This window comes from Manis pentadactyla, chromosome 9 (genome assembly GCF_030020395.1).
Source record: "Manis pentadactyla isolate mManPen7 chromosome 9, mManPen7.hap1, whole genome shotgun sequence".
NCBI classification, from domain to species: domain Eukaryota; kingdom Metazoa; phylum Chordata; class Mammalia; order Pholidota; family Manidae; genus Manis; species Manis pentadactyla.
This window is the reverse complement of record NC_080027.1, coordinates 57,601,630-57,617,710: the sequence shown is the minus strand read 5'-3', so window position 1 is coordinate 57,617,710 and position 16,081 is coordinate 57,601,630. Positions and strand designations below refer to the sequence as shown.

Sequence of the window (16,081 nt, the reverse complement as noted above, 5' to 3'; positions counted from 1 at the left end):
TAAACAAACATAAAGAAGGCATAGTTTTTTTTTTATTTGGCAGTGCTTCCCACTTAACTTAAGATATCCAATAAGCCTATTTCGCTTAAGAAATCCTTTGGAATATTCATTTTTTCCGGGTCAGAAAGAATTCATTTAGAATTTCATTTTGGAAAATTTGTCAGAAATAGTCAAAAAAAAAAAAAGGTTTTAAAGTACATGTCTAAATAGAATTATAGGTCATTATGAACCTTAATATTTAATTATCTATTAGCAAAACTTAAGTATTTTTTTAATTTATTTTTTATTGAAGTATATAGTTGATATATAGTCTTATACTGGTTTCAAGTATGTAACACAGTGGTTCACCAGTTACCCACATTATTAGATCATCAACCTAACTAATACAGTTACTATCTCTCAACATGGAAAGATACTACAGAATCACTGGCTATATTCTCCATGCTATACTACCATCCCCATGACCAATTTATATTATGAGTGAGAATTTTGTGCCCCTTTATTTCCCTCCTTTTTCCTACCCACCCATCCCAACCCCTCCCCTATGGTAACTACGAGTTACTTCCTAGTGTCTAAGAGTCTACTGTTATTATGTTCATTTTATTTTGTTTTTAGATTCCACAAAAAAATGGAATCATACAGTATTTGTCTTTCTCTGCCTGGTTTATTTCACTTAGCATAATATCCTCTAGGTCCATCCATATAGTTACAAATGGCAGGATTTCTTTCTTTTTATGGCTGAATAATATTCCATAGTGTGTATGTACCACATCTTTATCAATTAATATATTGATGGATGCTTCAGTTGCTTCCATATTGTGGCTGTTGTAAATGCTACAATAAACATAGCAGTGTATATATCTTTTTGAATCAGAGCTTTTGTTTTCTTTGGGTTAATTTATAGAAGTGGAATTACTTGGTCATACAGTATTTCTGTTTTTAGTTTTTTGAGGAAACTCCACACTACTTTCCACAGTGGCTGCACCAGTTTACATTCCCACCAACAAGTGTAGGGGGGTTCCCTTTTCTCCACATCCTTGCGAAGACTTGTTGTTTCTTGTCTGTTGGATAATGGCCATTCTAACTGGTGTGAGGTAATAGCTCACTGTAGGTTGATTCGCATTTCCCTGATGATGAGTGATGTGGAGCATCTTTTCATGTGCCTGTTGGTCACCTGTATTTTTCTTTGGAGAAATGTCTGTTCAGGTCCTCCATCCATTGCTTCATTGGGTTATTTGTTTCCTTGGTGTTGAGGCGTATGAGTTCTTTATATATTTTAGATGTTAACCCCTTATTAGAGAAATCATTTAGAAATATATTTTTCCATACTGTAGGCTGCCTTTTTCTTCTGTTGATAGTGTCCTTTGCTGTACAAAAGCTTTTAGTTTGATGTAATCCCACTTGTTCATTTTTTATTTTGTTTCTCCTGCCTGAGATGTGTCCAGAAAAATGTTGCTCATGCTTGTGTTCAAGAGATTCTTCCCTGTTTTCTTCTAAAAGTTTTATGGTTTCATGACTTACATTCAGGTCTTTGATCTGTTTTGAGTTTACTTTTGTGTATGGAGTTGGGTTGTAAGCCAGTTTCATTCTCTTGCATGTAGCTGTCCAGCCTTCCCAATGCCAGTTATCAAAGAGACTGTCTTTTCCCCAGTGTGTATTCATAGCTCCTTTATCATATATTAATTGACCATATATGTGTGTGCTTACATCTGGGCTCTCTATTCTATTCCATTACTCTATGGGTCTGTTCTTGTGCCAGTACCATACTGTTTTGATTACTGTAGCTTTGCAGCATAGCTTGAAGTCAGGGAGTGTAATATCCCCAGATTTGTTCTTCTTTCTCAAGATTTGTTTGGCTATTCAAGGTCTCTTGTGGTTCCATTTGAATTTTAGGATGATTTTCCCTAGTTCATTGAAAAATGGCATTGGTATTTTGATAAATATTGCATTGAATCTGTAAACTGCTCTGGGCAGGATGGCCATTTTGACAATATTAATTCTTCCTATCCATGAGCATGGGATATATTTCCATTTATTTGTGTCTTTATTTTCTCTCATAACTGTCTTATAGTTTTCAGACTATTATGTCCTTCCTTCTTTCACCTCCTTGGTTAGATTTATTCCTAGGTTATTTTATTCTTTTTGATGCAGTTGTAAGTGGAATTGTTTTCCTGATTTCTCTTTCTGCTAGTTTGTTTGCATCAAAAAGAATACCTAGGAATAAACCTAACCAAGGAAGTGAAAGACCTATACAGTGAAAACTACAAGACACTTATGAGAGAAATTAATGAAGATACCAATAAATGGAAACACATCCCGTGCTCATGGATAGGAAGAATTAATATTGTGAAAATGGCCATCCTGCCTAAAGCAATCTACAGATTCAATGCAATTCCTATCAAAATACCAACAGCATTCTTCAACAAACTAGAGAAAATCATTCTAAAATTCATATAGAACCACAAAAGACCCCGAATAGCCAAAGCAATCCTGAGAAGGAAGAATAAAGCTGGGGGGATAATGCTCCCCAACTTGAAGTTCTACTACAAAGCCACAGTAATCAAGACAATTTCGTACTGGCACAAAAACAGACCTATAGACCAATGGAACAGACTAGAGAGCCCTGATATAAACCCAACCATATATGTTCAATTAAAACATGATAAAGGAGCCATGGACATACAGTAGGGAAATGACAGCCTCTTCAACAGCTGGTGTTGGCAAAACTGGACAGCTACATGCAAGAGAATGAAACTGGATTATTGTTTAGCCCCATATACAGAAGTAAACTTGAAATGGATTAAAGACTTGAGTGTAAGTCATGAAACCATAAAACTCTTAGAAGACAACATAGGCAAACATCTCCTGAATATCAGCATGAGCAACTTCTTCCTGAACGCATCTCCTCGAGCAAGGGAAACAAAAGCAAAAATGAACTCATGGGACTAAAAAGTTTCTGTATGGCAAAGGACACCATCAGCAGAACAAAAAGGCATCCTACAGTATGGGAGAATATATTTGTAAATGACATATCTGACAAGGGGTTAACATCCAAAATATATAAAGAACTTACACACCTCAACACCCAAAAAGCAAATATTCTGATTAACAAATGGGCAGAGGATATGAAGAGACAGTTCTCCAAAGAAGAAATTCGGATGGCCAACAGACACATGAAAAGATGCTCCACATCACTAATCATCAGAGAAATGCAAATTAAAACCACAATGAGACATCACCTCACACCAGTAAGGATGGCCAGCATCGAAAAGACTAAGAACAGCAAATGCTGGTGAGGATGCGGAGAAAGGAGAACCCTCCTACACTGCTGGTGGGAATGTAAGCTAGTTCAGCCATTGTGGAAAGCAATATGAAGGTTCCTCAAAAAACTAAAAAAGAAATACCATTTAACCCGGGAATCCCACTCCTTGGAATTCACTCAAAGAATACAACTTCTCAGATTCAATAAGATATATGCACCCCAATGTTTATCACAGCAGTTTTTACAATAGCCAAGATATGGAAGCAACCTAAGTGTCCATCAGTAGATGAATGGATAAAGAAGAGGTGGTACATATACACAATGGAATACTCTTCAGCCATAAGAAAGAAACAAATCCTACCATTTGCAACAACATGGATGGAGCTGGAGGATAGTATGATCAGTGAAATAAGCCAGATGGAGAAAGACAAGTGCCAAATGATTTCCCTCATTTGTGGAGTGTAACAATGAAGCAATACTGAAGGAGCAAAATAGCAGCAGACTCAGAGACTCCAAGAAGGAACTAGTGTTTACCAAAGGGGAGGGGTGTGAGAGGGCGATTGGGGAGGGAGGGATAAGGGGATTGAGGGGTAATATGTTTAGTACACATGGTGTGGGGGATCACAGGGAAAACAGTGTAGCACAGAGAAGGCACATAGTGGATCTGTGGCATCTTACTACACTGATGGACAGTGACTGCATTGGGGTATGGGTGTGGACTTGACAATATGGGTAAATGTAGTAACCACATTGTTTTTTCTTGTGAAACCTTCATAAGCGTGTATAGCAATAATACCTTAATAAAAAAAAGGAAGAAGGCAGTAGCTGTTCTAGGAGAGAAGGAATCAGTAATCAATTGGTATGGATCTGGAAAGAAAGGGACGTGAAATTTTATTTCCCTCTCTTTTCTTGCTTTAGGAGGTAATCTTTTTATAGAAACACTTGAATTTATTGACCTTAAATACAAGATCCCCCGGATTTAAGAAATTCATTAACGGTCGCCCTTTGACCAAGGAATGAAGATACCTGAAGACTATCTCATGTAGCCTGGATGGCCTTTATCTTAAAAGTAACTCTTTTAATAGTCTCTTTAGAGTGGCAAGGTAATTCAAACAGGATTACTAGAATGAGTATCCAAATAAAGGACAACAGGTGGGGGAGCAGTAGGAGTTGCGTTAGTCTTACAAGTCAGTCTTACAGTCTTTTGTTTTAGGTATCTTACATCTTTAATTTTTCATTAGCATTTTGGAATGAATCTTTCAATGGAAGTGTTTTGTAGTTATGAATCCTTCTGGAGGTTTCCACATGCCAATTAAAATAGGTATCCCATTTTGTTTAATTCAGGAGCCTTTGCTTTCAGATGCACTGATTAAATGATCTTATCTATTCAAACGCTCCTTTTAAAAGTCATTGTAATTCTAGGTTGTTTTCAGTAAAATTTTCCCATCTTGCAAAATATCTGAAACTCCACAACTATAGTTCTTATACATAAAGTAAGCAGATATGCTGGAAGGTAGTGCTCTCAGCTCTTTGGAAAAGTATCCTGTTTCTTTAGTTAGGCCTTTGTGTTTCTCAGAGCCAAAATAATAGCTAAGCTCTTTGGCTTCAGAAATTCGCGTTTAGTAACAGCCTTTACGTCATATTTACATTAACAAAAAACAACTGTAGCCAAGGAAATGGAACTGTGGACACCAGCAGTAACCAGCAAACTAGTGACTCGGGCAGGACTGAACCAGCAGGCTTCCAAGAATGACTGAAGCCTGATTGCATACAGAAGGGGAATTGCAGAATAAACTATCAGCAGTTCCCAGTGTGGAATCCAGGGAGAAAAGAATGGGGTTTCTATGTTACTGTGAACTGGCTGACAGAAGGCCCTGTGTGCACTTCCAGCAATTACTAACATGGACTAAACCAGCAGACCCCATTAATGGAGACTGTGGACTGGAACTGAGGAAGGGATTCCAGCGTGGGATTGTGGACTGAACCAAGGGCTAAGTAAGGACTGGCACTCTGTTAGAGCCTGCTGTCAGTCTAGACTAACTTGTTAAACCCAGACTGGAAAGCCAATTAGATTGGGAACTTAATGCAAAGAGAATGGAGTTGAACTGAGAAGAACTCAACAACAGCCCTTGGAAATGGGCAAGAAAGACAATGAACTCAGGAAGGTTTGCAGGGTGCCACACTGTGTTTCTTGCTGTCCCTGAATCCCACAGGTTCACTTTGGATTCTGTCATTGCCACCAAATCTGTTAAAAAACAAAATTCAGCCTAGTAAATTTGAAGATTTAATTGGCTTTATTGTATGAATGTATGGTGTATGAATCTAGCAGCATCCTTTGTAGCTAATAGAGAGATGCTCTGAGGAGTCACCCAAAGTGTTTTAAGGGACACAAAGTCATTAACAGAAGAAAAGAAGGAATTGTTTCAGGCAAGGTCACCTTCCCTAAGGAAGAAGAGTAGGGGATTGTCTCATGTAAATCATCTTTTTGGGGGTGGGGGTGGAGAGGTATCATGTGACAGGTTACCGCTGTGCTAACGAGAAAATTCCTGACTGACTACATTTCTGGGGGAGACTGAAACAATTAGATATTAAGCACCGGTTTGGTGATTTGGCCTAGCAGAAGTACCCCTATTTTGGGCCTGTGGTTTTCTTTTTAACATGTCTGTGTGTCTTCTAACTCCTTTTCCCAGGAGCGAGGTAGCTATAGTCAAGTCTCACCTTTCCTTTGACGCTTACTTCCTGCAAATAAATGGCTTGTCTGTGGGATTACTCATTGCCCCCGTCTTCCTCTGTATTTTAGAACCCCCAGGGAAGCACCACCTGCTATCTTATTCACTTCGTTCCTGCTGTTGCAAAGAAGGGATTCTGGGTTTGCACCTCATTTTGTGCTTTAGCTTAAAGAAACGGGGTTTTCTAGCCTTTTCTGAGAACTGCATCCTCCTGCATCCTCTCCCCCTCCTCCTTGATTTACTTTGTAACTTACCTTGTGCTTCAGGTTTCAGCTGTCTCTTAGTTTTATCCAGGCTTCAGTTTGTTTTTTGTTGCTTATTTTCTTTGCTCCTCTGTGGTTTCTGAAAGGAAAAGGGGGAAATGCTGACTTTGAGCCCCAAGATTCTTTCTAACCTCTCTGTATATATGTGCTTTCTGTTGAAAATAACAATTTTTATTTAGAATACTAAGAATAAATCTTTCTTGATGTTTTGGAACTAGGTGTTCTTTATTCTTCCTCCACTTTCCAAAACATATGTGTGATGTTTATGATTGGGCAAGAAAGTATAAAGAGGCTCCTAAATTCTAAGCCACTGATTCACCCTCATCCTCTCATCCTGCCCTAAATCTTGAATAGGTGCTTTGCAGAGTTAGGGCTGGGTAAGAAAGGGAGGATAGAGGGTGGCATAGTATAAATTGATGTGACCTACAAGGAGCAAAGACCTGAGTGTTAGTTAGTGTCAAGAGTTGTTGGCAACACAATTAAGAGAGTGGGAATAAATACAAGGGGAATATAATAAAGCAGCCAGGCAGGAAAGTGCTTTGAAGAGATGACACTGAGTTGAGAAATAAGGGTGTGATTTCCCTGGCTGCTAATTTTTAAGAAATGTCATTCCCACGTACTATATTGACCTTAGTTTGGAAGTAAAATTCAGTTTTTTTAAATCAATATACTCGATTCAGTGCTTACAGAAACCTTTTTTCCTGGATTTGTAATTATTGAGCAGAAATAGTAGGGTTAGAATCAGTGACTGAATCAGAGTGAGATACCTTTTAGCATGTTCATTCTGTAATATGTATTTTGTCTAAGCTTTAGATTTGTTTTTATGTTCAGTTTTTATTATAGGTTAATTATAAAGTGATTGTTCTTTTAAGAACTCATACAATTTTTAAAATTTAACTTCCTAAAACATACAATTTAAAAGCAATGTCATTTAAGAGTTTTATGATAAAGTCTAAAATTCAAGTATTTTCTCACTATGGTCTTGAAGGCCCTGCATGACAGGATACTTGCCCAACTCTCTGAATTTGACTTATGCCCTCCTTGTCCTTGCTCACTTGGCTGAGGTACGCTGGCCACCTTTTTGTTCTCCAGACCTTCTGTGACAATCCCTGTTTAGGACTTTCGTCCTTATTCCCTCTGCCTGACATGTGGGCTCTTTACATTGATGATTCTTCTTCTTTAGTTCTCAACTTGTGTCACTTCTTCAGAGAGCCTCTCTTGCCAGCTGCTTTAGTATATTCCCCTTTAATTTCCTCTGTAGAATTTACCCAAATCTGAAATAATCTTTTTTATTTATTAGCTTACTTGAGAGTATAAAAATGTAAGCCTCGTGAAAGCTGAGAGGCCTAGACAATCTTGTTTACCACTTTAACTGTGGTACCCAGAGTACAGGGTCTAACACAAGTAGGTGTTTAGTACTTTTGAATGCATGAATGAAAGACTGACCAAATTTAATGGGCTAATTCCATGCCTCTTGATATGTTTGTACACTAGAGCTTCCTCTAATTGACAGCCTGATTCGTGTTTTACAAAATGTGGAGCATTGTCAGAAGAAACCAGAGAATTCAATGGACTCTAACACAGAAGAAACTAAAAAGTCTGATTTAACCCCAGAGGATTTCCACTTGAAAATCTTAAAGGATATTTCATGTGAATTTCTTTCTAATCTTTTTCAGATATTAACAAAGGTAGGAAAGACGTGTTGATGGTTTGTTAATTCAGCAAAAGAAACTACAGTTGCTTGCTTAATGCTCCGAATTTTATTACTATTATTTTTTAAAATATAAAAGCAGTATAATTGTATTACATAAATTTGGGAAAATAGAGAAAGAAAAACTTATCACCATAAATTTACGATTTTAAACCAGCAACTAATGTGGTTTGGTATATTTTTATTATACATGTTTTTCACATACTTATAACCCAGGGCATATAATTTTTATAGACTGCCCTTTTCTCTTAATATTATTAGCACTTTTTCTGACTCTAAATTTACTGAAAGACTTTTCACTAAGAGCCAATTTGTTTAATATCCAATTTGAAAAAAAACCCAGTTTTCAAAATTTACTGCAAACTTGTTTAAGGGATATTCATTGTTCAGGATTATTAACATATTCTTCCCTTAAGCATACTTTCTATCCCAGTATTTTAGAAAAAATATATCAGTATATCTATGAAGCATGTATTCATAGTCACTGAAGTTTTTAAGACTATTCCTTAAAACAAATATGTTATTCTGATTGTTTTTTTGGTGAATTTTCCTTCTTTTCAGATTTGGGTTTATTAGCAAAGATTTTCAGACGTTAGATTATGAGTTTTGACATTGTAAAAGTGAAGATAACTAAGGTATAATGGATACTTATTACCAGAGTGTTTTTATTAACAATGTAAAAAAGTTAGTTTTATATGATTCTTATTATTGGGCATTACGATTTTTATATATCAAGTACAGTTCAACACGTGGTGAATTGTGCCTTATTTTGATTTTTTTATGAGTAGTGAGGTTGAAAATTTTTTTATGTATTTGTATATTATTTCTGCTTCCTGCTTTATAGGTTACCTATTTTGACTATTTGTATGAACTCCTTGGGTAATAATATACCTTCTGCATATTCATTGCAAGTATTTTTTTCCATTGTTTGCTGCTGGTGCTTTTCCTTTTTTGGGGAGAAGGGACAAAGAAAAGATTTTTCTTTATTTTTAAGTGACAGGAATATAGGAGGAAGCTAGGCTGAGAATAAACAGGGTTATGCCATAACAATTCTTCTATACCATAAGTAATGGAATATGGATTTAGTCTTGAGGAAACCGAGGAGCTAGTAAGATGGGTTTTTTTAAGCATTAAGTCATATGATTGTTTAGAAAGATCACTCCAAAATCAGTATTGAGAGAGGATTAGAGAGTTGACGCTGGAAGCGCAGAGGCCCAGAGACCAACCAGCAGGCTCTAGTGCTTGGTAATTGTTAAGAACAATCTGAAAAATAAGGAGAGCCTAAACAATGGAAGTGTGGATAGAGAGGCGGGATGGGATGAGAGAGATGTAGTGGAGTAGAATTAAACATTTTGGGGGAATGTTCAGCAGCAGAGAAGGAGGAAGAATCTTGGCTGTATCCCCATCTTTGGTTTCCGCAGCAGGGCGGGTGGGTCGCGGTGCCTTTCCCTAAAGGAAGGAGTGCAGCGGAGCACACGTTTGTGTTAGCAAAAGAGGAATGATAGTGGGTTTGGTTTGGGACATTGAAATGCCAGTGGGATCAGTAGGGAATTGTGTCTACTGGTTTGTATTTATCAGATATAACTAGGCATTTTCCTTTTGACATTAAATCTTTTTGTTTGTTTTAGGAGACTGTAGCTCAGGGACTAAAGGAGGGGCATTTAAGCAAACCGAAGTGTTCCTGTGTATTTCAAAACCTCCTTCCTTTCTATAGCCCTGCAGTGAGTATGCGTACAGGGGGCTGAGTTTCTGAGGATTACTATGTAAAATGTTTTTAAATAAGCGCTTGATCTCTGAGACCATTGTCACAGAAGAGTGCATACAATTCACGGGATTGACTGCCTTTGTCGGAGAGATGACTGACTGCTGGGTAATGGATGGGACTAGCCTGAGTAACAGGTCTCGTGCTGAGAGAAAGGAGTTAGCATTGAATTTATCAGACCCCTTTCTGTTAATGAAGTAGACAGTGTCGATATTAAGCAAAAATAAGATTTTTGGATAGGAATTGTCAGTAGGTTTTTTTTGTTCTTCAGATTTTATCACATTTGCTACCATTAGAGGCAATTTCAAAATAGGAACTTTTTAGGAAAATGAAGTATGGAATGTGGGAGTGAGGAAGCTTGTCGTAAGGAGGGTGGTAATAAAATGCCAGTAAGGATCCTAAATGGGAAGCAGCGGGGGAGTAAATACTAGTTGAAGAGTGAAGCAAAATAGTGATGATGTTTTAGAGGACTTGATGTTTTAGAGTGCTCTACAGGAAGGACTGCTGCTGTCATCTCGGGATCTGTCAGCAGTTCTCTTCCGTTGGACAGTTTAGAAACCACAGGTGGAGCCTTTTTATAGGCAACAATCAATATCTTAAACCACCTTTTCCTCTACTTACATTTATTTGGTTCTTTTGTTTCATTTATAGGTGGAGGACTTTCTCAAAATCCTACAGGAAGTTGATAAGACCCTTGCTGATGACCTGGAAGAAAGCTTCCCAAGTTTGAAGGTTCAGACTTAAAAACTGAATTGGAATTTCTTCTGCCCAAGAAATAAACTTTATTTTCTTCACTGACAGTTGAAATTCACATACAGGAAATATTATATAAGCTTATATTAGACCATAATTGTCTTCGTATTACACGCGTACTCTTTTCCCGCCCCAGCCTTATCTCACTTTCTTTTATTTGGCATTGAAGTGAGACTTCTTACCACCATCAAACCCCACCCTCCTTATTTTTTTATTGTTTATGTGTTGTTTGTCACCTTCAGGTAAAGAAAACAAAAACACAAGTGTATCCTTGAGGTCCTTTTTAGGATATTTGAGGGTTTGGCAAGGATTTTCTTCATAACTCTTTTTTTTTTTTAAAGAGAAAAACGTTGGGTTCATAATTCTTAATTGGACTTTTATGTGAAAATTTTGTATTTGTAACCACTACAAATGCATTCAGCTGCACTAATAGAAAACCCAGCTGCAGCAGTTTAACCCAGTAGATTTCTTAGGCAATAAGAAATCAAGAGGTGGGCAGTCCAGTCATGATCTGGTGGCTCAGGGATCCCTGACTCCTTTCCCTTCTCTGTGGTCTGCCGTGGAGACCTTGTGCTCATGTTTATTGTCTTGTGGTTAAGGAGGCTTTATCATCTATGGACTTTGCATCCACATTCAGGGAGAAAAAGGAGAAAGAGACAAATGGACTTTCTTCTTGAAAGTCTTTACCTTTTTATTGGGAAAGGACAGCCCTCCCATGCCAGAACCATGTCATGTAGCCATCCAGGACTACTACTATTTGAAATCAAGGACTTTGTTCTTTCTAGTCTGTATAGGAGAGAAAGCAACAGAGAAGGGAGCTATGAAGGCTTATTAGATAGCCAATCCATGATGTTCACCATAGTGTACAAATATATCTTAGCTGTTTAGTGAATGTTAATTGTGTTGATTCCGTTCCAGATTGTTAACAACTCAAAAGCAGTTTTTAGTTTAGCTTTGTTACAGTTCAGTTTTTTTCAATGTATGTTTGCAGATAGAAATGCTAACATTTTGATGAAAGTGCATTAGCAAAATTCTCTATTTTTAGCCTAATCCCAGTGGTTCAACTTCAGAAAATGATTTCCTTGAGTGAATTCAGATTGAGGGAATTTAATAATTTCGGATTGTTTACAAAGTTTGCTATACATGATTTTTCCTCTCATATTTTTATCATTCTTTATAGTGTTTCCCAGTGAAGTATATTCAGAGAATCAACCAGGTGCATTTCTGGAAGCATCTGGTTTGCATTATTTCAGATGCTAAAAGTGGAATTGTCAGTAGATTTTAAGAAAATACAGCTTTAACTAACAAAGCCAGCTTTTTAAACAGCTTTTCTGGTACAGACCCTTCTCATTTTATTGCAGAATCTTTGGCTTGAAAGCACTGGTCTTGCCTTACATTTGGTATTCTTTACTTGAATCACTTCTGCTGATAAAAAATCATAGCATTATTTTGCATAGCATTATTGGGAAGAGATATTCAGTTTCCAGTTTGGAGGTAGTTTTATTGTTGAAAATGTCCCTGCTAAGAAGAATTAAACTGTATAATTAAAATCTTTTTTTTTTTTGTAGATAATTATTTTTTATTGAAGGGTAGTTGACACACACTATTACATTAGTTTCAGGTGTACAACACAGTGATTCAACATTTATATACATGATAATTCTAGGTACCAGCTATCACCATACCAAGTTGATACCATATTTTGACTATATTCCTTATGCTATACATTACATCCCGATTACTTATTTATTTTACAATTGGAAGTGTGTACTTTTTTATTTTATTTTTTTTTTGTGAGGGCATCTCTCATATTTATTGATCAAATGGTTGTTAACAACAATAAAATTCTGTATAAGGGAGTCAGTGCTCAATGCACAATCATCAGTCTAGCCCAAGCCTAATTTTCGTCAGTCTCCAATCTTCTGAAGCATAACAAACAAGTTCTTACATGGAGAACAAATTCTTACATAGTGAATAAGTTACATGGTGAACAGTACAAGGGCAGTCATCACAGAAGCTTTCGGTTTTGCTCATGCATTATGAACTATAAACAGTCAGTTCAAATATGAATACTCATTTGATTTTTATACTTGATTTATATGTGGATACCACATTTCTCTCTTTATTGTTATTATTTTTAATAAATGCTGAAGTGGTAGGTAGATACAAGATAAAGGTAGAAAACATAGTTTACTGTTGTAAGAGAGAAAATGTAGATGATCAGGTGTGTGCCTGTAGACTATGTGTTAATCCAAGCTAGACAAGGGCAATAAAACATCCACGTATACAGAAGATTTCTCTCAGCAGGGGGGGTGAGGTTCTAAGCCTCACCTCTGTTGATCCCCAATTTCTCACCTGATGGCCCCCCTGCGACTGTGCCTGTCTTAGGTTGTTCCTCCCTTGAGGAATCTTACCCGTCTCTGGCTAAACAGTCATCTTCCGGGGCCATACAGGGAAAGTAAAGTTGGTAAGTGAGAGAGAAGCCTTATTGTTTGAAATGGTTAGCTTTTTACTTCTTTGCATATTTATGCCCTGTGGCTTCTATGCCCAGCATTTGTCTTGAGGTATCTTAACCACTTGGAGGAATTATGATACTTGATAAATTTGATACGAGGCACAAATTCTATTTAAGGGTTGTAATTAGGAAGGAAGAAGAAAAGCTATAGAAGTAGCAGGTGGAAAAAAACATGGGAAGATTGATTATTTCTTTGACATATCTTCTTGTAGAGTAACTTCAGCATGTATAGGTTTTAAACTACTAATTAAATTGCACACACACATTAACATAATAGGAGTACGGTTACATAACCAAAGCATACCTGTAATTACCAGCCATCTCCAGTGAAACCAAGAAAACCAGTTAGGCACCTTAGGCATTTGTGAAAACTTATCTATGATATGGTGGATATTGTCCAACTGAACTTGAACAGTCTGAGAGAAATCAGACAAATTAAAACAACCCATTCTTGGGGACTGTTCACATCCCATATGTTCTTTTAACAGTAAATAGTCTGTAGTTGTAAGATTTTGGAGCACTACAATTTGCACTTCTTCTAATTTTTGGTTGAGTTCCAACAGTATACATCCAGTCAAATCTGTTGTTTTACTGTATGCACAGGCCAGCTTAGATATCTCCTTCTTCGTTCCCATGGCAAGTCCAGGAACTGGTGGGATGAGTGCATCTACACCTGTAGCAGTGCGTGGATCTTTGTTGGGGTTTTTTGATGATCATCTTCTGGCATGAGTCTTCCAGAGAGTGCTGATGTTGGAAGTTCTTTTTCATATTGTATCTTAGTTCATTTTTGGGGTAGCCCAATTAGGCTTTGATCCTCTGTATAAACACAAACAGATCCTTTGCCTACACTTTTATATGCCCTTTATACCCTTGTGTAGAACTCATTGGAGGTCATCACACAGGAACTGCCTTTTTTTTTTTTTTTGGTATCATTAATCTACACTTACATGACGAATATTATGTTTACTAGGCTCTCCCCTATACCAGGTCACCCCTATCAACCCCTTTACAGTCACTGTCCATCAGCATAGCAAAATGTTGTAGAATCACTACTTCCTTCTCCGTATTGTATAGCCCTCCCCTTTCTCCCACCCCCCCCATGCATGCTAATCTTAATACCCCCCTTCTTCCTCCCCCTTATCCCTCCCTACCCACCCATCCTCCCCAGTCCCTTTCCCTTTGGTACCTGTTAGTCCATTCTTGAGTTCTGTGATTCTGCTGCTGTTTTGTTCCTTCAGTTTTTCCTTTGTTCTTATATTCCACAGATGAGTGAAATCATTTGGTATTTCTCTTTATCCGCTTAGCTTGTTTCACTGAGCATAATACCCTCCAGCTCCATCCATGTTGCTGCAAATGGTAGGATTTGCCCTTTTCTTATGGCTGAGTAGTATTCCATTGTGTATATGTACCACATCTTCTTTATCCATTCATCTATCGATGGACATTTAGGTTGCCTCCAATTCTTGGCTATTGTAAATAGTGCTGTGATAAACATAGGGGTGCATTGGTCTTTCTCAAACTTGATTGCTGCATTCTTAGAGTAAATTCCTAGGAGTGGAATTCCTGGGTCAAATGGTAAGTCTGTTTTGAGCATTTTGATGTACCTCCATACTGCTTTCCACAATGGTTGAACTAACTTACATTCCCACCAGCAGTGTAGGAGGGTTCCCCTTTCTCCACAGCCTCGCCAACATTTGTTGTTGTTTGTCTTTTGGATGGCAGCCATCCTTACTGGTGTGAGGTGATACCTCATTGTAGTTTTAATTTGCATTTCTCTGATAATTAGCGATGTGGAGCATCTTTTCATGTGTCTGTTGGCCATCTGTATTTCTTTTTTGGAGAACTGTCTGTTCAGTTCCTCTGCCCATTTTTTAATTGGGTTATTTGTTTTTTGTTTGTTGAGGTGTGTGAGCTCTTTATATATTCTGGACGTCAAGCCTTTATCGGATGTGTCATTTTCAAATATATTCTCCCATACTGTAGGGTTCCTTTTTATTCTATTGATGGTGTTTTTTGCTGTACAGAAGCTTTTCAGCTTAATATAGTCCCACTTGTTCATTTTTGCTGTTGTTTTCCTAGCCCTGGGAGATATGTTCAAGAAGAGGTCACTCATGTTTATGTCTAAGAGGTTTTTGCCTATGTTTTCTTCCAAGAGTTTAATGGTTTCATGACTTACATTCAGGTCTTTGATCCATTTTGAGTTTACTTTTGTATATGGGGTTAGACAATGGTCCAGTTTCATTCTCCTACATGTAGCTGTCCAGTTTTGCCATAACCATCTGTTGAAGAGACTGTCATTTCCCCATTGTATGTCCATGGCTCCTTTATCAAATATTAATTGACCATATATGTCTGGGTTAATGTCTGGATTGTCTAGTCTGTTCCATTGGTCTGTGGCTCTGCTCTTGTGCCAGTACCAAATTGTCTTGATTACTATGGCTTTATAGTAGAGCTTGAAGTTGGGGAGTGAGATCCCCCCTTCTTTATTCTTCTTTCTCAGGATTGCTTTGGCTATTCGGGGTCTTTGGTGTTTTCATATGAATTTTTGAATTATTTGTTCCAGTTCATTGAAGAATGTTGCTGGTAGTTTCATAGGGATTGCATCAAATCTGTATATTGCTTTGGGGAGGATGGCCATTTTGACAATATTAATTCTTCCTAGCCATGAGCATGGGATGAGTTTCCATCTGTTAGTGTCCCCTTTAATTTCTCTTAAGAGTGACTTGTAGTTTTCAGAGTATAAGTCTTTCACTTCTTTGGTTAGGTTTATTCCTAGGTATTTTATTTTTTTTGATGCAATTGTGAATGGAGTTGTTTTCCTGATTTCTCTTTCTGTTGGTTCATTGTTAGTGTATAGTAAAGCCACAGATTTCTGTGTGTTGATTTTGTATCCTGCAACTTGGCTGTATTTCGATATCAGTTCTAGTAGTTTTGGGGTGGAGTCTTTAGGGTTTTTTATGTACAGTATCATATCATCTGCAAATAGTGACAGTTTAACTTCTTCTTTACCAATCTGGATTCCTTGTATTTTTTTGTTTTGTCTGATTGCCATGGCTAGGACATGCAGTACTAGGTTAAATAACAGT

At 37.4% G+C, this 16,081-nt stretch overlaps 1 protein-coding gene across 1 annotated transcript in view; it reads left to right on the top strand.

The window, feature by feature from the left end:
- SAAL1 (serum amyloid A like 1) overlaps window positions 1-10,571 on the top strand; it is a 46,519-nt gene extending 35,948 nt beyond the window's left edge. Inside the window, exons 10-12 of the mRNA XM_036888141.2 lie at window positions 7,749-7,942; window positions 9,594-9,686; window positions 10,379-10,571. Coding sequence (XP_036744036.2) covers window positions 7,749-7,942; window positions 9,594-9,686; window positions 10,379-10,471 — 380 coding nt within the window. The 3' untranslated portion in view covers window positions 10,472-10,571. The remainder of the gene's footprint in view (window positions 1-7,748; window positions 7,943-9,593; window positions 9,687-10,378) is intronic.
- Window positions 10,572-16,081: the final 5,510 nt, after the last annotated feature.